This window comes from Cetorhinus maximus, chromosome 13 (assembly GCF_964194155.1).
Source record: "Cetorhinus maximus chromosome 13, sCetMax3.hap1.1, whole genome shotgun sequence".
Taxonomy (NCBI): Eukaryota; Metazoa; Chordata; class Chondrichthyes; order Lamniformes; family Cetorhinidae; genus Cetorhinus; species Cetorhinus maximus.
This window is the reverse complement of record NC_135891.1, coordinates 67,096,370-67,123,444: the sequence shown is the minus strand read 5'-3', so window position 1 is coordinate 67,123,444 and position 27,075 is coordinate 67,096,370. Positions and strand designations below refer to the sequence as shown.

General features: G+C 45.7%; 1 protein-coding gene across 1 annotated transcript in view; it reads left to right on the top strand.

The window, feature by feature from the left end:
• The window catches only part of spo11 (SPO11 initiator of meiotic double stranded breaks), a 98,121-nt gene that overhangs the window by 11,119 nt on the left and 59,927 nt on the right, over positions 1-27,075 (top strand). Inside the window, exons 4-8 of the mRNA XM_078554721.1 lie at positions 11,974-12,040; positions 16,152-16,260; positions 17,370-17,456; positions 19,040-19,076; positions 25,349-25,458. Of these exons, the coding sequence (XP_078410847.1) occupies positions 11,974-12,040; positions 16,152-16,260; positions 17,370-17,456; positions 19,040-19,076; positions 25,349-25,458 (410 nt within the window). The remainder of the gene's footprint in view (positions 1-11,973; positions 12,041-16,151; positions 16,261-17,369; positions 17,457-19,039; positions 19,077-25,348; positions 25,459-27,075) is intronic.

The following is a 27,075-nucleotide window of genomic DNA, read 5'->3' as shown; positions in this document are numbered from 1 at the left end:
TCTGTGTTTTACCAACATGCATTTCATTACATTTATGTGTTATTTTCCAGATGTGACTATTCCAGTGTTCCCCTGGTCAGTGCCCCATCTTCCACCCTCAAGAAGCGAGTTCGCCTAAAGTTCTGCGACACGTGGCTCAAAGATTAGTGTGGGAGGAATGGGTTTCTGTTCATGGGCCACTGGCATCAGTACTGGGGTGGAAGGGAGCTGTTCCAGTGGGCTGAGCTTCACTTGAATCGTGCTGGGACCAGTGTCCCAGCGAATCGAATAACTAGGGCTGTAGAGAGGGCTTTAAACTAAATAAGGGGTGTGCGGTGGGGAGGATTCTGGAGAGGGGATACGTAGGCTTACAAAACAAAAGTATATGGTGGCATGGCAGGGCAGCTATTTAGGTAAAGCTACCCAAAGTGTGACAGGAAGGGACAGTGTGTACAAACATAAAAAAAGCAGCAAATAGGGTCAGAGGGGGAAAAATGGTAAAAAGGCAAAATTACTGGCTCTTTACTTAAATGCTCATAGTATTCAGAACAAAATAAATGAATTAACGGCACAAATAGAGGTTAATGGGTATGATCTTATAGCCATTACGGAGTCATGGTTACAAGGAGATCAAAGCTGGGAACTAAATATTCAGGAGTATGTGACTTTTCGAAAGGTCAGGCAGGAAGTGGGGTAACTTTGTTAGTACGAGATGGAATACGTGCGATAGCAAGAGCGGATCTTGGATCGGAAGATGTGGAATCCACATGGGTGGAGGTAAGAAATAACAAGGGGAAGAAGACACTGGTGGGAATAGTCTATAGGCCCCCTAACAGTAGCTATACTGTAGGACAGAGAATAAATCAGGAGATAATGAGGGCATGTAAAAAAGGCAGTATATTAATCATGGGTGACTTTAATCTTCATGTAGATTGGGAAAATCACATTGGCAGAGATGGCCATGAGCAAGAAGTCATAGGGTGTATTCGGGACTGTTTCTTCGAACAATATGTTGTGGATCCAACCAGGGATCAGGCTATTTTGGACCTGGTAATGTGTAATGAGGCTGGTTTAATAAATGATCTCAGAGTAAAAGATCCCCTAGGAAACAGTGACCATAACATGGTGGAATTTAGTGTTCAGTTTGAGAGTGAGAAACTTAGTTCGGAAACAACTGTGCTAAACTTAAATAAGGGTAATTAACAAAGGAATGAGGGCAGAGTTGGCTGGAGTGAACTGGGAAAGGAGTTTAGCAGAAAAGACGGTTGATAAACAATCGCAGACATTTAAGAAAATATTTCATGACTCACGACAAAGATATATCCCAGCGACGAAGAAGGATTGTAGGAAGGGGATAAACCAACTATGGTTAACCAAGGAAGTTAAGGATAGTATCAAAGTGAAAGAAAAAACATACAATGTGGCAAAGATTAGTAGTAAGCCAGAGGATTGGGAAAGTTTTAAAAACCAACAGAAGATGACCAAAAAAGAGGGAGAAAGTAAACTTTGTCGATAAATTAGCAAGTAATATAAAAATGGACAGTAAGAGCTTCTTTAAATATATAAAAAGGAAGACGGAGGCCAAAGTCAGTATAGGTCCCTTAGAGAATGAGGCTGGGGAAATAATAATGGGGAACCAGGAAATGACAGAGGAGTTAAATAAATACTTTGCATCAGTCTTCACAGTAGAAGGCACTACTAGCATACCAAAAATACTAAATAATCATGGGGCAAAAGGGGGACAGGAAATAAATACACTAATTATCACTAGAGAAAAAATACTAGAGAAACTAATGCGGCTAAAGGCTGATAAGTCATCTGGACCTGATGGGTTGCGTCCTAGGATATAAAAAGAATTAACTGCAGCAATAGTGGATGCACTGGTAGTAATCTTGCAAAAATCCTTAGATTCTGGAAAAGTCCCAGAGGATTGGAGAACTGCCAATGTAACACTCTTATTCAAAAAGGGAGGGAGACAAAAAGAGTTAACTATAGGCCAGTTAGCTTGACATCTGTCATTGGGAAAATGTTATAGTCTATTATAAAGGATGTAATAGCAGAGCGTTTATAAATGCATAATATAATCAAGCAGAGTCAGCATGGTTTCATGAAGGGGAAATCATGCCTGATAAATTTATTAGAATTCTTCGAGGAGGTAACAAGCAGGATAGATAAAGAGGAACCAGTAAATGTAATATATTTGGATTTCCAAAAGGCGTTCGATAAGGTACCACACATAAGGCTACTTAATAAGATAAGAGCCCATGGTGTTGAGGGTAGTATATTAGCATGGATAGAGGACTGGCTAACTAATAGAAGACAGAGAGTTGGGGTACGGGGGCATTTTCAGGATGGCAACCTGCAACCTGGAGTGTCACAGGGGTCAGTGCTGGGGCCATAGTTATTTATATATTAATGACTTGGATGAGGGAAATGAATGTATTATCGCCAAGTTTGCAGATGACACAAAAATAGGTGGGAAGGCAAGTGGTGAGGATGACACAAGGAGTCTACAGAGGGATATAGACAGGTTAAGTGAGTGGGCAAAAACATGGCAGATGGAATATAGTTTGGGAAAATGTGAGTTTATGCATTTTGGCAGGAAGAATAGAGGAGTTGAACATGACTTAAATAGAGAAAGACTGAAAAATGCAGCAGCACAGGGGGATTTGGGGGTCCTCTTGCATGAATCACAAAAAACTTGCATACAAGTTCAGGTAATAGGTAAGGCAAATGGAATGTTGGCCTTTATTTCAAAGGGAATGGAGTATAAAAATAGGGAAGTCTTGCTAAAACTATACAAGGCACTAGTTAGACCACACCTAGAATATTGTGAACAGTTTTGATCCCCTTATCTAAGGAAGGATATACTGGCATTGGAGGCAGTCCAGAGAAGGTTCGCTAGGTTGATCCTGGGGATGTAGGGATTTTCTTATGAGGAGAGGTTGGGCCTGTACTCATGCAGTTTAGAAGAATGAGAGGCGGCCTTATTGAAACATGTAAGATTCTCAGGGGGCTTGACAGGGTAGATGCCGAGAGGTTGTTTCCCCTTACGGGAGAGTTTAGGACTAGAGGGCATAATCCTAGAGTAAAGGGGTGCCCATTTAAAACAGAGATGAGGAATTTCTTCTCTCAGAGGGTAGTGAATCTGTGGAATTTTTTAGCACAGAGGGCTATAGAGGCTGGGCCGTTAAGTACGTTAAAGGCAGAGATGGATTTTTAATTACTAAGGGAATCAAGGGATATGGGGAAAAGGCTGAAAAGTGGAGTTGAGGATTATCAGTTCAGCCATGATGTCAATGAATGGTGGAGCAGACTCAATGGGCTGAATGGCATACTTCTATGTCTTATGGTCTTATGGTATCCTAACTCACAGTAAGTCCTATTCACCCATTGCCTTTGTGCTCAATGACCAATATTGGCTCCTCCAGCAATGCTCCAATTTCACAGTTCTCTTCCTCGTGTTGAAATCTGTCCATCCCTCACCCTTTTGTATCTGAACTTGGAAGTGTAGGAAGGACAGGATGCAAATACTGCGGAGGACAGCATGCCCAGGAAAAGAAGGATTGTCCAGCATGGGGAAGCAGTGTTTTAACTGCAAGAAGCAGAATTATTTCGCACACAGGGGTTTGGCTAGAAAGCAGAAAAACAAGCATATGCAGATGGCCACTGGAGAGATATCAGCAGACGAGTCTGATGAAGAACTATATACCATATAACAAGTTGGTTCAGTAAAGTCTATCGGTGACAAATGCTTTGTGGCCGTTATGATGATGACCACAGACGGAGAGTATCAAGCAAACATGAAATGCCAAATAGACACAGGTACGTCATGCAATGTAATGATCTTCACAGATCTGTGTGAAATCGCTCAACATGGCGATCCGAAAATGAAGCCCTCTAAAATAAGATTGAGGCTATATGATGGCACAATACTCAGACTGAAGGGACAAATTAGTCTGACAACCCAATGCAATGGCAAGAAGGAAGACCTGGAGTTCCAGATATAGGTGGGACTCAATGGCCACTCATCTCAGCTGAAGCAAGTCTAAAGCTTGGACTGATAACCCTAAACATGCCAACAGAGAAAGGGAAACAAAAGTTTCCAGAGCGAGGGAGACAATATGTAAGTAATCCACAAGATGGTTGCCAACCATGCCAGTGCAAGGAAATGCACGAGCAGAAGGTAAATGAAGCAGTTCTACAGGAAAATGTACACCTCAGAGCTGAACTGGAAGATTTGAAGAGCAAGATTCCAGCTGAGTATACACCATTGAAAACGCATGATAAACTGAAGACTTCAATGAACCAAGCTGTGCAAGATCAGAACAAACAAATTTCAGAGACAACACTAAGGTACCAAGAGGAGAGAATGACCCACAATTCCACAGTTGGCATTGTTGAAGCGGGAGTTGAAAAAACACAACCAGATGTACAGCTAGGTAAAACAGCAGGCAGAAAAGGCACAGAAAGATGTTGCGACCTTGAAAGACTCCTTGAAGAATCAATATGTAGCCATGGAAAGACACGAAGAGCCAGTCAGGGTACAAACTCTCAATGCTCTCAACAGGAGACAGCCTACGTGTAAACTTGGAAGCGAAGCTGTTCCTTTACTACGATCGGCCGGTAAGGGAGTAGAGATCTCATCAGCTGTACTGAGTACAGAGCTACCATTAATACCAGAGGTCCACGTGTCCCCAACAACCCCAATGGAACAACAAGAGTCACCAAGGCAACAAGGGCCATGGGAACGACACTCTCCAAACAAAGAACATCACCCAGACAAACAGCCAATGTCAATGTGCACAGGCACCATTAAGAGACCTGCACGATTCTATGGACTGAATTTTCCCAGAATTACACTAAGTGTGGTAGCGGGCGGGTAAAATGGAGTCCTACCTGCCGATGAAAATGGTGGGTTTTCACGCTGTATCTTCCTGAGCCCGCCTCATTATATATTCACTCCTGTGAAAAATGCTGTTTCCATGGCGACGGGCTCCCATTCGCCTGCTCGCCATCACCCTGTTGTTGCATCACGCCGGCTGCCATCTTTAAAAGGCAGCCACCAGCAAAGCGCTCATCACCACCAGCTCACCATCGCTGCCTGGGAGACATGGCCAGCAAAGAAAAAAAGACTGCAGCCCCCACTTCAATGACGGGACCCTCGAGTGACAGCTGGATGCTGTAGAAGCCCGCCAGGATGTGCTCTACCCCCGCTCTGGCCACAGGATGGGCAGCAACGTTACTAACCAGGCTTGGGAGGTGGTGGCAACGGTGGTCAGTGCGAACACCCTGCAGAGGACAGACACCCAGTGCCACAAAAGGATGAAAGCTCTCCTCCATTCTGCCAGGGTAAGTCACTCTTTTCATCACTCCCAACTCACACACAAACCCATCACACATACACACACACACACACAAAAGGCCCTCACCCCCTGCCAGTGCAAGGGACATCACCGTTCACTCTTTCACACACACCATCATTGTCCTCATCCCGTCCATGGGATCACTTACCACCCACACAGGCCAGCCATACTTATCATCTGGCCCAGCAGGCGTCATGACACGCTCTCCCCATCTCTATCCATGCAGAACAAACTGGCTCACAACAGGAGGGAAAGGTGGAGGGTTGCTGGAATTCAGAGTTCTCTCAGAATCTGAAAACAGAGCCATCCAGCTGGCCGGCGATGACCGGGACCATTCCTGTGCTGACGGTGAGGTCGGCATTGGTCTACCAAGTGAGGATTCAGCAGTGCGACAACCATCAGGCAACCGTGTGTGAGTGATGTGTCTTTCACAGGCCACTGCCATGCACTAATTATCTCCCCTTGCTTTCGCAGGCACATCTGGGACACAGCTGATGGAGTCCACGACCCAGGGTCTCCAATCAAGCCCCGAAGAAACCTCCGAAAAGGAATCTGAAGTCCCCCCCTGAAGTCCCGTCACAGCGTTCACCTGCACCCTCCACCAGTGCAGACATACACCTTGGTGGGACCTAGCTTTAGAGTAGCCTCCGGATCACAATCTGGTGAACACATCGCACTGTCTGATCCACAGCAGGTGGAAACAGGGACTTTCAGGCCCCCGGCACTCGGAGGACTGCTGGAGGCAATTGCTGAGTCCGAGTCAGATGACGAGCCTCTGGACTTGGTCATGTCACAGTCGTTGGAGCTGCAAAGGCAAGCTCGGGAACATCAGGAAGGGATGTCCACTGCACTCCTCAGATTGCAAGGCACAATGGAGGAGTCCGTCCGTCTGCAGGCTGAGGTGATAGTGTCGGCATTGCAACGCACCGAGGTCAACACTGGCAGGATGGCGGCCACCATGGAGACCTTGGTCCAGGACCTCACTCCTGCACTGCTGCGTGGGCTTAACTCCATTGATGATGCCACAGTTGGCCTCCAACATTGTGTACACGAGAGGGATGCTGGGCAGCTCGATCTCACCCCAGCTACCCCTTCCGCTCATGGAGTCAGCCAGTGGCCCTCGGGCACCCATGCGAAGGAGGATCAGTAGGTGCACACTCCGGGACCACCCACCCAGGTGACTCTGGGAGTAATTGGCGCACCTGACTCCCCTCCTCCTGTGACCTCCGCAAATCCAGCTTCACAGGCCGAGGAGGCTGCCACTGCCACACAGCAGGACCCTGAAAGCAGGCCGACGCCCTCCAAGTCTCAGCTCTCCAGAGGAGGCCCACCAAAGTCATCTTAGACAGGGCGTCACAGTCAGCAGGCTGCCTCCACCTCCGCTGTGGATGTCCGGGGAGCACCAAGACGTAGCGGCAGGGTTAGGAAAGTTAAAGAGAGTTAGTTGCACAGCCTGGGCATGGGTGTTAATCACTTGTACATAATGTTCACTATTGTCAATAAACTCCCAAGAATGTCTCCCTGCCTATGGCTCCTTGTTCTGATGAGCAGTGTTATTGCACCTTTCTGCACAAGATAAAAGGCAGGTGTCTCAGTCCAGGGCCTCTTCCCTGTGCTTTGTGCAGCCTTCAGACCACAGTGATGGTCCAGCCTCACACTCCCTGGAAACATTACTGATGCCTGCACCTCGGCAGTGCTGGTGATTGCTGCCAGAATGTAGTGGGCAGGCACCACAGAGTTCTCTGTGTGCTCTCAGCACCTTTAAGGTAGGGCTGGCCCCCATCACACAGGCATCTGCGACCAGTGATGCTGTGCACCAGCTCCTGAAGGGCTAAGGTGCTGAAGGCGAACACAGAATCAGATGCATTTAAAGTTTCATGGCTGCATCTCTGAGATGGCCCTGATCATGGAGCGAAGTTGAAGGGTCAGTCAAAGGGGGCATAAGTTCAAGCTGAGGGGCAGGAGGTTCAGGGGGATGTGAGGAAAAACTTTTACCCAGAGGGTGGTGACGGTCTGGAATGCACTGCTTGGGAGGGTGGTGGCAGCGGGTTGCCTCACATCCTTTAAAAAGTACCTGGATGAGCACTTGGCACGTCATAACATTCAAGGTTATGGGCCAGGTGCTGGTAAATGGGATTAGGTAGGTAGGTCAGGTGTTTCTCACGTGTCGGTGCAGACTCGATGGGCCGAAGGGCCTCTTCTGTACTGTGATTCTGTGAAAGCGAGCTGCCCTTGGCCAGACAGGAATCAGACATTCTCAGAGGCTATGTGAAGATCTGTGGAATGTCCTCACTGCATGTTGTCATCATCCTCCTGTAATCAAGCGACTATTAGGTCCTCCACTGCAACTCCATGACAGGAGCATTCTCAAAAGAGGGTAATAAGCCAGACTGGAGTCAAACGTTCACAACTGCGATGTGAAGATCTATGAAGTCACCTCAGTGCATGTCGTCGTCATCCTCCACAAATTTGGCAGCTATGAGGGCCTCCCAAGTGCGCCTGTCTTGTCTAGCCAGTGCGAGAGTCTCATCCCATTGTCTTCAACACCGAGGACCCCCTCACCCTCATCCCTGTCGATGTCCTCCTCATCAGAGGAGACATGCAGCACTTCCATCTCTTCCTCAGCCAGCTCCTCGCCCTGTTACAGCACCAGGTTGTAAAGGGTGCAGCAGACGGCGATGATGTGTGATACCATCTGCAGACTGTATTGTAGGGCTCCACCAGACTGGTCCAGGCACCGGAACCGCTTCTTCAGCATCCCGATGGTCTGCTCTGCGAAGTTGCAAGCTGCTGCATGAGCCTCATTATAGCGTCGCTCTGCTGCAGTCTGAGGCCGCCACATGCGTGTCACCAGCTACAGCCTCTGCAAGTAGCCCTTGTCCCTAAGGAGCCAACCCTGCAGCCTCTGTGGACCCTGGAAGACTGCAGGGATCTGCGAACGACTCAGGATGTAGGCGTTGTGCACTGTTCCTGCAAACTGTGTGCATACCTGCAGGATGCGTTTCTGGTGGCCGCATACCAGCTGCACATTCAGTGAGTGGAAGCCCTTGCGGTTGATGAAGTCCACTGAGTGTAGCAATGGAGACCTGAGCACCACATGAGCTCAGTCAATCGCACCCTGCACCTGTGGGGATCCCAAGATCAGGGCAAATCCAATGGCCCTTGCATCCTTGCTGTCTTGGTCCTGGGCGAAATGCACAAAGTTGTGTGCCATGGAGAAGGTGGCATCCATGATCTCATGGATGCATTTGTGGGTGGCAGATTGTGAAATCCCACAGAGGTCACCTGTGGAGCCCTGAAAGGAGCCACTGGCATAGAAATTGTTCACTTTCACAGCCACTGACAGTGGATGCCCTCCATGTCCCTTTGGCGCCAAATCCTGCAGTAAGTGGCAGATGTGAGCCACCAGGTCCCTAGACATGTGCAGTCGTCAGCGATACTAGTTCTCAAGGAATGGCAGGCGGTGTCTACAGAGCCTGGGTGTCGCTAGGCACCGACTAGCCATGGCTTGCTGTCGCTCCTGGGCAGCGTGTGCAGGAGCCCCTGCTGCTCCTTCTTCATGAGGTTGCTGCTCGTGCCTCAGTCGCTCTCTCCTCCGTCTTCTACGGTCTCTGTAGGCCATCAGGCATACAACTAGGTCACCAGGGTCCATGATCCTGACGTGGTCCTCCTGCAGCATGAAAGAGAGAGAGACGTGGTTATCAGGCTGGACTTAACACCTTTCCTGGCCCTGTGTGACCACCGCTTAATGCTTCCCAGAGAGGGCTGGTCACCCCCTCGGAGGGCAGAGATGTGCGCTGCATGGCTGCCCTGTCAACCTGCGACATGGGGGTCACTGGTCCAAACTGGGATGCTGAGATTGCAAGGGGCTGTGAGCGCCTCCACCAGTGACTGCTATGTGGCCAGTGTTGGCGAGGAGATTGTACAACGTGTGCAGTCCAACTGCTCCACGGTCCAATAAAGTGGTGGCAGACTCGAAGTCTATGGGGTGGGTGGGGGGGGTGGGGGGTGGGAGTAAGGTATGGAATGCTTGGTGGCCCTTTGGTGCCTCCGCATTGCCTGCATGGGCAGGCAGCTAGGAGCCTGACCCCAATCGTATCACTGTGGCTGAGCCTGATCTGTCTCATTTGCGGAGGCATGGCCAGTTTATGCAGGTACCCCTAATACGTGGCCGCTTCACTTGCTTAAAAGCTGGCCAGCACTTGCCCCCGGACAGCCCCACTCCCCAGCAGTTGCTCCCGGACACCCCCACCCCTCAGCAGTTGCCTCCGAGGCTGGCCAGCACTTGCCCCCAAACAACCCCCATTCCTCAGCAGTCGCCTGTGGGGCCAGGCATCAGTGTCCCCCACCACCATGGTGCTCCTGAGGCCTGTAAACAACGGGCAAGCTGTGGTGAACGCTGCTACTCACTCAACCTCAGTTCACCCAAAGCGAAGGCCGCCAAGTGCACATCGCCTGTGTGCTGTTGTGAAACACGTCGGCGTGCTTTCACGCTGACGTGGACGGACGATACAGTGGGGTTCCAAAAGCCTGGTGGAATGGCCTTTTAATTATGTGCTAATGTATTACAATTAGTTCCCCGCTGACCGATGGTGGGAAACGTGGCCCGTCGTTGGCGGGCTGATCGGAAGATTACAACCTGCCTTCACGCCGTTGTGAAGTGGGACCCGCCATATTTTCCAATTATCACACTTGGAAAATTCCACCCTATGTCTCCAATTCACATGCAGTGACTGACTATTAGAACAAAATGTGGTTAGTGCAGTGGTTAATGAGGGAGTTCCAGGGCGTCACTGGGTCAAAATCTTGGAATCCCTTCCCCAACAGCTCTGTGGGTGTACCTACACCACGTGGAGTGCAGCAGTTCATGAAGGCAGCTCACCACCACCTTCTCAACAGCAATTGGGAATGGGCAATGAATGCTGGCCTAGCCAGCAACGCCCACATCCTATAAATAAATAAAAAGAAACAAAGGGTGTATAGTGGGTAATGTGGGTAACTCACAGTCACACAGGATTGTACATGTGAAGGTGTCTTTTGTTCACTAGGAAAAGGGGGATGTTTGTATCTTTTGTTCAATGTATAAAGGGGATGTTTGGGTTTTGAAATGTAATCTCCGTCACACCTGTCTTTCTGTAGTCATGTGGCTGTTCCATGAGGCTCCTTCTGGAGGCAGACACCTTAGAGCAGTTCAGTAAAGCCTCTCACAGAGACAGACACTGATAAAGACTGCTGTCCTTATACATGAAATACTTTAATCTCCATTTTCCTGTCTGTCCCTCATAATCATTGACGCCCTTGTCTACCAAAAATCTCTTCAACTCTGCCTTGAATAAATCCAATTACCCAGCTCATGGATTTGCAGATGATTTATTAGCATGGACAGAGGGCTGGTTAATGGACAGGAAGCAGAGAGGGGGCATAAACAGGGCATTTTCAAGTTGGCAGGCTGTGGCTAGTGGAGCGCTGCAAGGATCAGTGCTGGGGCCTCAGCTATTTACCATCTATATTAATGATGAAGGGAATAATATATCTAAGCTTGCTGACAATACAAAGCTAGGTGGAAAGGTAAGCTGTGGGGAGGACGTAGAGGCTGCAAAGCAATTTAGACAGGTTAGTGAGTGGGCAATAAATGGCAGGTAAAGTATAATGTGGGGAAGTGTGAAGTTAAGTGGTTTGGTTGTAAGAATAGAAAAGCAAAATATTTTTTTAAAATGGCGTGTTGGCCTTTATTGCAAAGGGATTGGAGTACAACAATAAAGAAGTTTTGCCACAGTTGTACAGAGCTTTATTGAGACCACATCTGGAATACTGTGTGAGTGATTTGGCCTCCATTATTTAAGAAAGGATATACTTACATTGGAGACGGTACTGTGAAGGTTCACTAAATTAGCCCCTCGGATGAGGGGTTGTACTGAGAGGCTGAGTAAGTTACGCCTATATTCTCTGGAATTTAGAAGAATGACAGGCAATCTCATTGAACCATACAAGATTCTGGAGGGGCTTGATCAGACAAATGCTGAGAGACTTTTTCCACTGGTCAGAGCACCTAAAACATGGGGGCACAGTCTCAGGATAAGGGGCTGATCATTTAGGTCTGAGATGAGAAATTACTTCAATCAAAGGGTTGTGAATCTTTGGAATTCTCTATCCCGAAGAGTTGTGGATGCTCTGTCGTTGAATACGTTTAAGGCTGGGATAGACAGATTTTTGGTCTCAGGGAATCAAAGGATACAGGGAGCAGGTGGGAAAGTGGAACTGAAGCCGAGGATTAGCCATGATTGCATTAAATGGCGGAGCAGACACAACGGGCCATATGGCCTTCTGCTCCAATTTCTTGTGTTCTTGTATTCTAAAGGTACTTATATAAATATATGTTATCGTTTATGTGTGAAGCATTGAGATGTTTTGATGCAATGTGGTCCCAAGCTGTCAAGAATCCTGTTCCCAGCTCAGAGGTAGTAGATGTGAAGGACTGATCTGGAGTGCCTTCTCTTGATAACAGCCAAGATTTGAGGATGATTGTGTGGGGAGTATGAACCTATTTTTGGCTAATATAAGATGCAGGCAGAAATGATGGATTTTTGAAGATAAAAATTTCTTGGACTGATAATTTTTTGTCTTGCAGCTCTAATATTTAAGACCCTGTCGATGATCTACAAGTTGGTGCAGAGCAATACTTATGCAACTAAAAGGTGACAGAACGTTAAGATGATATTTCAAAATAGATATGACATGGAAGGTAGCAAATGCATGTTCGTACTGGAATTTGTACTGAATAATATACTTGCCATCATTTATTGTAAATTGACATCATAAGATAAAAGCTGGGCACCAATATCGATATTACTCAAATCCCATTCTGTGAAATTGAAATTCCTCTATGTGTTAGAATAAGCGGATTAATGATTTCAATCATGTAATCCATACAGGAATTTGATCATTGGATACAATGAATTTGACTCTGCACAAATTTGCTCAATGTTTTTGTTTTATTTGTATATTCTCCACTAGCCATCCCACCCATTTATTTTCCACTCTTAGTTGCCTTTGAGAAGATAGTGATGAGTCACCTTCTTGAAATGCTGCAGTGCCAATGAAGGAGCTACAATATATGTTCAAATCAGAATGGTCTGTGACTTGGAGCGGCACTTGGAATTGATGGCACAGGCTGTCCATACCCTCTAAGTGGTAGATATCACAGATTTGGGAGGTGCTGTTGAAGAAGTTTTGATGAATTGGTTGCCAGTGGTATTGGAAGTGGATGTTTAATGTGGTAGTTAGGCTATTAATTAAGAAGACTACTTTGTCCTGTGATGGCAGGTTTCTTGAGTGTTAATACAGTATTGTTCCTTCATTATTTTTATTTGTTCCTGGGATGTGAGGGGCCGAATGGTCTACCCCTGTTCCTATTTCTTATGTAATATAACCCAATACTGCTTGATGTAACACTGAGCCATATAGACCAGGAAGGTCCCAGGTTTAACCTCTGGTTTGCTTAGGTGCTTGATCTTATTTGAAGCAGCAGTGAGGTGCTATGACTATCTGCAGCAGACCTTGGTGAGATGGGGAAATTATTTACTCCTCTCTTATAAGAGCTATTTCAGTGTAATTATTTTCACTCCCCAGACAAGCATGGTGATGCCACCTTTCGGTTCATATTGATATCTCTACCTAGGAAGAAATGCAGAGCAGTATCCTTTCCAGTGCTGGGTATTGATTGGGAAGCATTAGAGCTAGTTAGGTGGAAATTGTTCTGACTTGAACAGCAATGTTTGGCAAACCTTCCCATAGCTAGGGTTGCAAACTCTTTAGGATTGTGCTCCAGGAATTGAAGATTCATCCCTGAACACTGCTGTGATTTCTTTTTGGTTTTTCTTGAACACTCCTGTTTATTAATTATGAAAATACTGAAGATGGGGAAAGAAGGATCATTGAATTGGGTAATAGAAAATCAATGCTTACAAATTGCAGTGGGAATGTGCTGTGCCACAAGATGAACATGTTAGGTGACCAATGGTGGCACAGGGTGGTTGGACATGAGAGGTCGCGAGATGGAACCTCCCAGAATACATCCAACCAGAATTGTCAACCCTACCTATAACATGGTTGAGATCAGGAAATCAGTATCTGGAAGCTAATGGACATAACACCCATAGCATACCTCAGCATGACAGGGTGTGCTGTGGCTGTGATAAAACAGAAATGCTGGAAATGCTCTGCAGGTGCTGTGGCTATAATATACTTCTTAGATCTGTCTGATTGAATTTGGCTTGAATTGCCAGCTCGTTTTCAGGAAGGCATGCCCACCTTAAATTCATAGAATGGTTACAGCAAAAAGGAAGTCATTTGGCAAGCTGAGTTCATGCCGGGTTTCTGCAAGAATAATTTAGCTGTTCTCACTCATCTAGCCCTCCCTGGTAGCAAAGTTTTTCTCTTCAGATGCTGGTCCAATTCCCTCTTGAAAGCTATGTTTGAAAATACCTCCAGGACCCTCTCAGACAGTGCATTCCAGATCATAACCATTTGCTGTATAAAAGGTTTTTTTCTCATGTTATCTTTAGTTTTTTTGTTAGTCACCTTAAATCTGTGTCCTTTGATTTCGACTCTTCTGCCAATAGGAACAGTTTCCTCTATCTACTCTGTCTAGACCTCTCATGATTTTGATAACCTCGATCAACCTTCTCTTTCAGGAGAAAACTCCAGGTTCTCCAATTTATCCACATAACTGAAGTTTCTCATCCCTGGAACCATTCTCATGAATCTTTTCTACACCCTCTCTAAAGCCTTCACATTCTTCTTAAAGTATGGTGCCCAGAATTGTTACAATACTCCACTTGAGGCCGAACCAGTGTTTTATAAAGATTCATCATAGCTTTCTTGTTTTTGTACTCTATACCTCTATTTATAGAACCCAGCATCCTGTATGCCTGGTTAACCACTTTCTCAACTGGCCCTAGTGCCTTTAACAATTTGTGTACCTATGCCCTCACTTCACTCTGTTCCTGCACCCCCCCTAGAGTTGTACCCTTTAGATTATATTGCCTCTCCTTATCCTTCCTACCAAAATCTATTCCTTCGCAATTATCTGTATTGAATTATGGCCCAGATTTTTGCCCCCAGGTTGGGCTCACAGAGTTCGGAGATATCCTGACTTGGAGAGCCCAGCCTTTGAAAATCTCTGCCCTGGAGATCAGATTTTTGGTCGAGGGATGGAGGCGGGCTTTAATAGGAACCAGGGCGAGCAACCCCGGAGTGAGTGCAGAGGCGGGCTAGGTGCAAGACCTGCCTCTGCACTTCAACGCTGTGTTTAAATAAATTAAAAATAATAATAAAACAAAAGACATCCTCCAGTCCTCACTGCCCCCTCCCCACACACTCCCTACCACCATTCATGCCAGTCGATGCCCCCACCAACTATGGCCCCTCACAACCCTATGCAAACCCATCCCCATTGCCTCATATCCCCAATGCCGACTTAGTGTCCCTTTACCCACCTCAATGCCCCACACACCCATGTCAATTTAGTGCCAATCCATGCCCCTTACCCATGCCCTTACACCCTCCATGCCAACTCAGGTAGTATCCTTGGACAGTTCCTTGACAGCTTTGATGCTTCCTTGACAGCTGGACAGCTATTTAATGGTGCCTTGACACCTGGACAGCTCTTTAACAGTTCCTTAATAGCTGGACAATTCTTTAACAGCTTGACATTTCCAATAAGTTTGTGTGTAAACAATGTGTAAGCATGTTCACTTTTAACAATCCCAAAGGGTGCCTTACCTGTGTCAGATGTGTCCTGGAACCCTGTCCAAAGATGTACCTTACCTCTCCAAAGGGTACTCTGGCTATCCACAAGGATCTGCCAAATTCAGACATCTTCTTACATGTTCTAATCTGTTCCGGATTCCACACTTCCGGCCTTTCAAAATCCCATTTTAGTGAAGGCAGCTGGTGATTTAAATATCCTGCTGCCTCCGTGTGTCGTGCATAGGTGAACCCCACCCCAACTCCATTCCTGCCCCTGCAAAGATGGGAAATGCTGGGTTTGGGGGTGGACTTGGAAATTTAGGCCATTTCTGGGATTTTCGACAGGATGTAGAGGCTCTCCATCTTCCTCTGGGTCTGCATCTGCCCATTCCACTAGCCTGTCTTCTTGAAGTCTTTCGCTATTTTCCTTACATTTCACCATACTTGCAAGTTACATGTCTAAGCCAATAATATAGTCAAGAGTAGTAATCCAAGTATCAACCCCAAGGGAACCCCACTGTATATCTTCCCTCAGTCTGAAAAACAACCTTTCACCACTACTCTCTTTTTCTGTCGCTCAGCCAACTTCATATCTATGCTGCCACTGCTCCTTTTATTCCATGGGTTTCAACTTTGCTGGCAAGCCCGTTATCAAACTTTATCAAATGTGCCCTGGAACTCCATGTGCACCACATTAACTGCATTACCCTCATCAGCTCTCTCTGCCCCTCATCAAAAAAACTCAGCAAAGTTAGTTAAAAACGATTTGTCTTTAACAAATCTGTGCTGGCTTTCCTTAATTAATCTACACATGTCAAAATAAGTCTTAATTTTGTCCTGGATTATCGTTTCTAAAAGCTTTCCCGCCACCGAGGTTACACTTACTGGCCTGTTGTTACAGGATTTATCCTTACACCCTATTTTAAACAAGTAACGTTTGAAATTCTCCTGTCCTCAGGCACCACCTTGAAAACCTGAGAACATTTCTTTGGTAAAGCAGCATATTACGTTTCAATGCATCATCACCTTATTTTATCATGGTCATTTTTATTTCAGAGACCTGTATTACAATGAAACACAGTTGTTTGGGTCACAGATGATTCTTGATGGTATTATCAATGATATATGCTGCATGTTAAAAGTGCCACGCAGATGTCTTCACATAGTGAGTACTTACAGCACATATTTTTTCCCTGCAAAACCTAATGTCGTAAGGTTGTTTGGTGTCTCACTAAGAGGTCTGGAGGCTTGTTATGGTTGGACATAAACTGTTTATTAACAACTCATGACTATGCACATTTCCAAGGTACTGCCCTGCTTGGGTGCTGCCTCCATGCTGGCTCTTTCCAGACTTTACTACACACAATCTACTATCACATGACTTTCTAAATCACTTTGGGCGGTACTGTTTCCCCAGTCCCAATTAACTCTTGCTCTGCTCGAGCACCCTTATACAGCACATGAGGATGTACATTTGAAACAAAGAAAACCTGGATGCATTGCTAAATTAACTAAATTAATTAATCAAACCTGAAGATTTGCAGCATGGTGATCAACTCTGTGTTATGCATCACCTGGTGTAGCTCAAGAGCCCCACTCTGCTAGGGCAGTCTCTGCTGTATTTGCAGCAGAGGAAAACTGGTCTGAGAAGGTGCACAATTCACCAGCCTCTGTTTTCCCTGAGTCCTCTTCTCGGCCAGCTGAGCTTCTTGTTTCTGCTGGCCTCTTCCAATGCCCCTCCAGGCAGTCAGCCTTCAGAGATCATGGCTGTCAGTGACTGTCTCCCAATTGTCAGTGTCAATGGCTGCCATCTCACATCTTGTTTGCAGGAGTCCTTGTAGTGGAGAAATGGACACTCAGGAGGTTGTGACACAGTGGGCTAGTTCACTGTAGAGAAGATGTTTGGGTATATAGCCATCCAAGGGATAAATTGAAGCATTGGAGTATACTGATATACAAATACATCCCAGAGTAGTGTTGGTTACCCTCAGCTTTTGATTCAAAGTACTAAAAATGGAAGTGGGAATTCTGCTCTCATAAAAGGTCTTTTATGATAAAGACAAATTATTTGGTCATTATCACATTGCTGTTTGTAGGACCTTGCTATGTGTTGATTGGCTGCCATGTTTCCTACATTGCATGAGTGACTATGCATCAAAAGTAATTTGTTGGTTCTAAAGTGTTTTGGGAGATTCTGAGATCACAGTAGGTGCTATATAAATGTAGATATTTCTTTCAGAAAACGTTAGAATTTTTTTCTCCTTTTTTTTTTAGCTGTCTACCTCTAAAGGCTGCATTGCTGGTGATCTATGCTATACTGAGGAAGATGGCAACAGAGTGAACTGTGCTTGCAATTCTGCTGTATGTGCCAGGTTTAAAAATCTACCAAATTAGTCTTCAAGCTTTTATCAACAGAAAAAATAAGGGGCAGAAAAACAAGAAATAAGCATATGAAAATACAAAATGATGGACAGGAAAAGATCTGCTGCCCCATCCAGCCTGTCTCAAATAGTTGTAATACCTAAGTATACAAGTATCTCCCAAAAAAGGATTTAGGGATTATATAGGTCAACTGAACAATCGTCAGTTATTCTGCAGTTTTTATTGTAGTAATTGTTGTGCTACAAAAGTGTGATGTGCAGCAAAATTATTTTAATGACAATAGGGGATGTGAAGCTAGGACCTAGGGTAAGGTGCAGGACCCATGCTAAATTGAAAACTTCAGAAAGAAACTTCAAATTGCCTTCTTCCCATTTAATTTCCTCTAATGCCTTAACAATTTATTTAATAACCATAAGACAGGATGGTGAATAATCAAAATGCTGGATTGTAAGATGATTTGCCCTCTATATCTTTTGTATTCAGAGGTGTTTGGGGTTTTATGATTTTGCTTTGCTCCCAATGTGAAAGCCCTTGGGTAAAATTTCACATTTGTGGATCTTCCAGTTACACTTAGAATGAACTTTGTCAGTGATGTTGAGTTACATTGCAACAGCATAGGACTGCAAATCCAGGGCAGATTATGTACCATTTCTTATGAAACACACTGAAACAGATGGTGACTGAGTAAAGTCCATGATCTTACTACCAAAGTACTATGCAAAGACACACACAAATGTGTGCAGCACTGGGTGATAATTTAACACTTCCCTGGTGAAATTAGGGATAAGGGCTCATGGCAGGAGAACTAAGAAAACCGTTTGACCAATAAGCACAAAGTCAGAATATACTGATGTTCGCCTTCATATAGGGAATGATGCAGAAACATAGGGCTGAATTTTCCCCCCGTCCGGGGCGGTGGGGGGGGGGAGGCGAGAACCCGATCGGGGATGCGCCGCCATTTTATGTAGGTGGGCCAATTAAGGTCCGCCCAGCGTGACACTTGCCTGGAAGTGCTGAGTGCTCCCTGTGCAGGCGGGGGGGTGGGGGGGTGGTTGGATTCCCTGTGCTCTTTCACACAGGTTTGACATGTGCAAATTTAAATAAAGGGAAATAAAAACTTTTAAAACATGCCCCCTCATGTGACACATGAGCTGGGACATGTTAAAGAACTATTTTTAAAATTTTTATTGACTTTTAAAACACTTCGCGAAACCTCATCCCTCCCGTGGGTGAGCTTTCGTGAAAAATGTGAAGGCCGTCTGGGCTCTTCGCCTGCCCGCTAACTTTAAGGTTGGACGGGCAGCTCAGCTAATTGAATTAATTACTATTTAAATGGCCTTAATAGGCCTTTGACAGTTCGGCGGGCGCACAGCCGACTTGTCTGCGCGCCTGCCGAACTGAAAACCTAAATGACGCACGGTGACGACCGGAGAATTCTGCCCTTAGGGAATGATGCAGCAGCATATGGAAGATGCAGGAATATAGGGAGTGATTCAGGAGCAGAGGGAATGATGTGCTTTAAAGTCAACTAAATAACTGTTCCTTTTCCTTTAATTCCACAGGCAGTTCTCGTGCCGTCGAATGTGGATGGGATAAAAAGTATCCTTCTAAATGTTCAGGAAAAGTATATTTTTGTTTTACTAATCAGAATAACCCATTGATATTAAATTTGTTACGATGTACAGTTATGGTATTGCCGAGCTTTAGAAAATCCGTTCTAAAGATTACATTTTAAAAAATGGATTGTAAGTCAGTGACCACATGGAAGAGGTCACATGACTTCTCTTGTGGATTTCAGCCATCTTTTCTTTATTCATTTATGGGATGTGGGTGTCGCTGGCTAGGTCAGCATTTATTGCCCAAGCCAAATTGTCCCTTGAGAAGGTAGTGGGTAGAAGGTAAAGCTGCCTTCTTGAACCCAAGGGCATTTAAAAGTCAACCATATTACTGCGGATCTGGAGTCATGTAGGCCAGACCTAGTGAGGACGGCAGATTTCGTTCCCTAAAGAACACGAGACAAGGATACGTTCCCAAACGTGAAAAGACTTCTGAAATTCAATAAGTGCTTAACTATAAGTGTTAACTATACTGTATAACTAAGATCCATGAAAGCAAAAAACTGCGGATGCTGGAAATCCAAAACAAAATTACCTGGAAAAACTCAGCAGGTCTGGCAGCATCTACGGAGAGCAGCACAGTTAACGTTTCTAGTCCGAATGACCCTTCAACAGAACTAAGTAAAAATAGAAGAGAGCTGAAATATAAGCTAGTTTAAGGGGGGGTGGGACAAGTAGAGCTGGATAGAGGGCCAGTGATATGTGGAGATAACCAAAAGATGTCACAGACAAAAGGATAAAGAGGTGTTGAAGGTGGTGATATTATCTGAGGAATGTGCTAATTAAGGGTAGAAAGCAGGACAAGCAAGGTACAGATAGACCTAATGGGGCTGGGGTGGGGAGAAGGAATCAAAAAAGGCTAAAAGGTAGAGATAAAACAATGGATGGAAATACATTTAAAAATAATGGAAGTAGGTGGGAAAAGAAAAATCTATATAAATTATTGGAAAAAAAAGGGGGGAATCAGAAAGGGTTTGGGGATGGAGGAGAGAGTTCATGATCTAAAATTGTTGAACTCAATATTCAGTCCGGAAGGCTGTAACGTGCCTAGTCGGAAGATGAGGTGCTGTTCCCCCAGTTTGCGTTGAGCTTCACTGGAACAATGCAGCAAGCCAAGGATGGACATGAGAGCAGGGTGGATTGTTAAAATGGCAAGCAACAGGGAGGTCTGGGTAATGCTTGTGGACAGACCGAAGGTGTTCTGCAAAGCGGTCACCCAGTCTGCGTTTGGTCTCTCCAATGTAGAGGAAACCGCATTGGGAGCGACGAATGCAGTAGACTAAATTGAGGGAAGTGCAAGTGAAATGCTGCTTCACTTGAAAGGAGTTTTTGGGCCCTTGGACGGTGAGGAGAGGGGAAGTAAAGGGGCAGGTGTTGCATCTTCTGCGGTTGCATGGGAAGGTACCGTGGGAGGGGGTTGAGGTGTAGATGCTGATGGAGGAGTGGACCAGGGTGTCCCGGAGGGAACGGTCCCTACGGAATGCCGCCGGGGGGGTGAAGGGAAGACGTGTTTGGTGGTGGCATCATGCTGGAGATGGCGGAGGATGATTTTTGAATGCGGAGGCTGGTGGGGTGATAAGTGAGGACTAGGGGGACCCTATCATGTTTCTGGGAGGGAGAAGAAGGTGTGAGGGCGGATGCGCGGGAGATGGGCCGGACACGGTTAAGGGCCCTGTCAACCACCGTGGGTGGAAAACCTCGGTTAAGGAAGAAGGAGGACATGTCAGAGGAACTGTTTTTGAAAGTGGCATCATCAGAACAGATGCAACGGAGGCGAAGGAACTGAGAGAATGGGATGAAGTCCTTACAGGAAGCGAGGTGTGAGGAGCTGTAGTCGAGGTAGCTGTGGGAGTCGGTGGGCTTGTAATGGATATTGGTGGACAGTCTATCACCAGATATTGAGACAGAGAGGTCAAGGAAGGGAAGGTAAGTGTCAGAGATGGACCATGTGCTCACTTATCACCCCACCAGCCTCCGCATTCAAAAGATCATCCTCCGCCATTTCCGACTACTCCAGCATGATGCCACCACCAAACACTCTTCCCTTCACCCCCCTGACGGCATTCCGTAGGGATCGTTCCCTCCGGGACATCCTGGTCCACTCCTCCATCACCCCCTATACCTCAACCCCCTCCCACGGCACCTTCCCATGCAACCGCAGAAGGTGCAACACCTGCCCCTTTACTTCCCCTCTCCTCACCGTCCAAGGGCCCAAACATTCCTTTCATGTGAAGCAGCATTTCACTTGCACTTCCCTCAATTTAGTCTACTGCATTCGTTGCTCCCAATGCGGTTTCCTCTACATTGGAGAGACCAAACGCAGACTGGGTGACCGCTTTGCAGAACACCATCGGTCTGTCCGCAAGCATTACCCAGACCTCCCTGTCGCTTGCCATTTCAACACTCCACCCTGCTGTCATGCCCACATGTCCGTCCTTGGCTTGCTGCATTGTTCCAGTGAAGCTCAATGCAAACTGGAGGAACAGCACCTCATCTTCCGACTAGGCACTTTACAGCCTTCCGGACTGAATATTGAGTTCAACAATTTTAGATCATGAACTCTCTCCTCCATCCCCACTCCCTTTCCGATTCCCCCCCTTTTTTTTTCCAATAATTTATATAGATTTTTCTTTTCCCACCTACTTCCATTATTTTTAAATGTATTTCCATCCATTGTTTTATCTCTACCTTTTAGCCTTTTTTGATTCCTTCACCCCACCCCACCCCCACTAGGGCTATCTGTACCTTGCTTGTCCTGCTTTCTACCCTTAATTAGCACATTCCTCAGATAATATCACCACCTTCAACACCTCTTTATCCTTTTGTCTGTGACATCTTTTGATTATCTCCACCTATCACTGGCCCTCTATCCAGCTCTACTTGTTCCCCCCCCCGCCCCTTAAACTAGCTTATATTTCAGCTCTCTTCTATTTTTACTTAGTTCTGTTGAAGGGTCATTCGGACTAGAAACGTTAACTGTGTTCCTCTCCATAGATGCTGCCAGACCTGCTGAGTTTTTTCAGGTATTTTTGTTTTTAACTAAGATCCATTGCCTTGATAGTTTCCCTCCAAGAACAAAGACAATAACTGATAAAGACTTTAAGGTGTGAAAAACCTTGGCCCTTTTGAACATGCAAGTGCTAAAAAGAATTCAAAACATGTCATGGAATCATCATTTGTTTTATAAGGAATGGTGACTCAGCATGACAGCAGCCATCGTTGCTTCATGCTGTAGGGCAGGAAGCTGCCTACAACACAGAAACATCTAAGAAACAACACGCGAGAGACATCTTGACCAGACATTGCTTCTCAACAGGGAGAGAAGGAAAAAGGTGTGCAGAAACAGCCAGTGGTTCTGCTGTAAGTAATTGGGCAGTTTTGAAAGTGCTGAACCTGCAGAACCAGTGAAGGAAGCAACCTTCTCTCTTCCCTGTAAACCTGATTCCATATACTGAGCTTACCTGTAAAAGCAACCTCTGGCCATTCGAAGGCATTGCAGCTGCACAGACAATCCTGCAACCTTAGAACCTTCACTTCAGACAATGCAACATCTCAACTTCAAAATACCAGGCCTGAACCGTACAATAGAGACTGAACTGATTCAATTTTTATAAGTATTGTTATTATCTTCCTCTGTAACTAATCTTCATGTGTATATGTGTTGGTGACTATCTTCTTAGATAATTTCCAGGACAATAGTGTGAAATAAACTAACCTTTTTTAAGTAAAAAGGCTTTGCTACTGGGTTACTTTTAAATTGAATTACTCACTTCAAGGGTAAAATGTACACCCTTGCCTACAAATACAATATCATGGGCAATTTGGGGAAACACCTTAAAAGCGTCTGTGACAATTTTACTGAACATTGGCAACGCTTTTACTGCCTTAGAGAATAGTAGGTTCTCAATTAACGTTGCCTCACTTAATGTTGTTTTGCTTTAATGTTGTTAACAAAATAGTGTCTGAATATCCGATTAGCGATGCCAATTCCACTTTAACAACGTTTGCCACAGGTTTCCTCTTCTCACCTGCCTACTCAGAAAAACTTTCCCCAGTGCTTCCACCCTCGCCCTCTTCCCCCGCTGCTGGCCTTGCTCTCCAGCCTCCTCAATTGGCCTCGCCTCCCGCCCTTCACCCTGGGCCTCACCTATTGATCTTGCTCCCCAGCCTCACCTCTTGCCCTCGCCTCCTACCCTCACTGCCAGGCCTCACCTCCCGCCCTCACTACTAGGCTTCGTCTCCTGTCCTCGCTCCCCGGCCTCACCCCCCACCCTTGATCCCTGGCCTCCCCTCCAGCCCTTGCTCCAGGCCTCGCCTCCTGCCCTTGCTCCCCGCCTCACCTCCTACCCTTGAACCCCTGCCATATCCCCCTGCCCTTGCTCCCCGGCCTGGCCTCCCACCCTAGGACCCAGGCCTCACCTCCCACCCTTATTTCCCATCTTTACTCCATGGCCTTGCCGCCTGCCTTTTGTCCTTGCCTTAAGACCCGGAGTCCGCTATTCTTCTCCTGGCTGATGCCTGCACACTTGGCTTCGCTCAGTGCTGAACTCCCTCTGAAGTCCTGGGCTCTGCTAGTGGCAGAAGTTGGTCAGCGCTGGTTGTTCTGAGACTTCAGCTGCTAACTGCACTGACCAACCTCTGACACTAGACGGAGCCTGGTCAATCTGAAAGACTATGGGCAGGAACTTCTGGTCGGCGAGCGGGGGCAGGGTCCGCTCGCCGACACGTAAAATGACACGGGATGACGTCGGATGGAACTCCCGATGTCACCCTGCGTCATTTCCATTTTCAGGTAGGCGGGGACACAGCCGATTCAGCTGCACGCCCGCCGACCTGTCAATGGCCTATTGAGGACATTGAAAGACTAATTAAAATCATTAATGGACCTGCCCGTTCAACCTTAAGGTTGGTAGGCAGGCCTGGAGCCCAGGCGGGCCTCGGAAAAAGCGTGAAACCTCATCCACGGGCCGGGTGAGGTTTCAAGAGGGCTTTTAAATGTTTATCAAATCTTTCAATAAAAGTTATGGACATGTCCCAACTCAAGTGACAGTGTCAATGTTAGAAATTTTTTTTTTATCATTTGTATTAAAAATTTTAATTCCGAGCCGATCTCCCTTAGGCAGCACTTAGCCTCAGGGAGATCTGTGCGCTCTTTCGTGCGCATGCTTGAAAGAGCACACTCCTGGCTGAGGGAATCCCCCCCCCCACCGCCCGCATAGGGAGTGCATTGCGCTTTCAAGTGGACATCATTTTGGGCGGGCCTTAATTGGTCCGCCTACGTAAAATGGTGGCGTGCCCCCGATTGGGGGAGCTGATCAGAGACACGCCCGCTCCTGAACTCCGCCCCCCCCCCCCCCCCCCCCCCCCCCCCCCCACACACAACGGGTGGGGGGAGAATTCTTTCCTATAAGTACGGGTACCTTTATGGTGAATGTATTTTTTTATTGTATGCTGGATTGTATCTCTTTTATATTTTGTTTTGTATTCTTTTTTGCAAGTTATTTCAGTTAGAAATGCACAGTGCTACAGATGTACGGTACAGTATTTCGACTCGTACATTAAAACTTTCTGGGCGAGACAGAACCTAACTCTGGCTTTAACATTGATTCCTATGGGAACCTATGATTCATTTAAAGTCATTTCACTTAAACATGCGATTTTCAGGAATGCAACCACATAAGTGAGGACTTTCTGTATTACAGAATCTACTGAGTTGGTAATACCATAACCTGATCATTGATTTATCAGTGTAATATGATCTTAGGTGATTTATTATGTGTTATGATATCGATGTACTTCCTTTTCTTCTAAATTTAATTCTACATTTTTTTCTATTTCCATATATGGACATTTCAAATGAAAATATTTCATCCATTGTTTTGATAGAGGCATTAACCCACATATTAAAAGGAAGAAAAGAGGTAAAACAAAAAAATGTAAAAGATATGAGGAATGAAATAAAGAAAGGAGTGTAGCGGGGTGGAAAGCCAAGAAAAAATAAATTTAAAAATCTCAGAGCATAATTACATGGCCTAACAAAAATCATGGGGACAGAACTCATTAGTGCAGTATCTATAGTCTAGAAAATCTTGTACTTGATTGCTTTGCTCTGTACACAACTATAATGCAGATTTTGACATGTCAATTTTAATCGAATTAATGCTACCATAGAGGACAGAAACAGAAGAATTCATTTGCTAATACCATCCAACAGTAATTTCTAGGTTTGTATGTTAATTCACCTTAACTTTTAAGATTTAAATTCTGCTGCTAAATTTGTACTTGTAGTGGAAAAAGATGCCACCTTCCAGAGGCTATTGGATGATGACTTTTGCACCAAATTGTTCCCGTGCATTATTATAACTGTAAGTGCCAGAATATTTCTGTTTTTTTGTTGCTGATTTTTGCAGTAAGCTTGGTAATTATTGTTTCAGCACTCTTAAAATGTTAACACATTGTTAATTAATGTCTTTGAGTTTCAGTAAGTATGCCCATTAGTCCTTATTTAACTATTTCATGGAACTGTGTTAAAATGTGCATTTTAACCCCTGCACACCAGACCATCCCAGAAAACAGCAGGATCAATTATAGCAAATGAATAGATGTTAACTAAAATAATGAGCCACTTAAACCCCTGAGATAGCTGGGAAGATCAGCAAAGGACTCATCAATTTTCCTCAAATGAAACCTTCCTGAATGAAGAAAGCAAGTGACAGGAGGGAATGCAATCTACCAGGTAGAAAGACAACTCCAGCCCCCATGTAAGTATTTGGTACAGTAGATATGTGAGAAAATAGCAAAAATGTTTACTACCATTGGCAGAACTCCCAGGTTGTAGAAGGGTATTAGGGAAAAGAAAAGCCTTAAGGGATCTGCTGAAATAAAGCAACATTACTGTTAGGCATGGCGGAAGCTTTCAATGTACTTGCAATATCGACCATGCTTGCAGGGAGGGATGGGGTACAGTCAGTGAAAACAGCAGTACACGAATGATGACAAAACAATCTTATTCCTCCTATTTAAGATCATGAGATTGTTGAAGGACTGAGTGATGACGAAGGTGCGGGAGACTATAAAGTCGGAAACTTCTCTCGAGATCATTACGTTGTCATGTAATGTTGTTTTCCTAAGTGACTGTCACACAAACACATATTCAAGTTGACTAACATCACAGAAAGTATCCTGCATGAAAACCTCTTAAAAAGTGGTCATCGCTTAAATGTTTTAAGGTTACCACTGTAGATGCTTTTCACTTTGGTTAAAAGTGTAACTGAGGCAGCTTCTTAACATTGGGCAGAATTTTCTGTGCCTGCTGGCATCGGGCATCATGGCAGACGTGAGTGGACAATATGGCAGGAAGCCCAAAAACCGGTTTCACGCCGTCATGAAACCAGTTTGCAGTTGTCCGCTCGGCCTGTCAATGGCGGGCCGTGTTTCTTGCTGCCACACATTGGAAATTTCATTTTAATACATATGCATATCATTATAAGCCCAACTTGCCGGAATAATCCCCCCACATTGGATAATCCAGGTACCACGCTGATTTGTTTCATAACTGAACATAAGCAATATGTACCTAGCGAGCTGCACTTCGCTTGGGACTTTGAGGCTTGTTTGCCTACCTTGCTTCAGGCAGCACTTGTGGTCATCAGTGCCAGGCTACGGAGGCAGCACCACATCACTTTTAGGGGGCTCACGGCAAGTCTCTACCTACAAGACCGGCCGGAAGGTGGGGCTGTCTTTTCAACAGCTGGAGAGCTATGGCTTGTTTGGGGAAAGGGGAGAAGTGGCCTCAGGCAAGGGAAGAGGCTGCAGGGCCTGGGCATTACTGGGAAAGGGGGGGGTGGTATCCCAGGATGTGTGTAAGGACATTGTGGAATCTCACACCCCAATTGAAAGGACATTATAATCACGAAACTAGGGGACTTGTGGATCAAAACTCGTTATGCCCGCAGAGTTGTTAACAGACACATCTCACACCT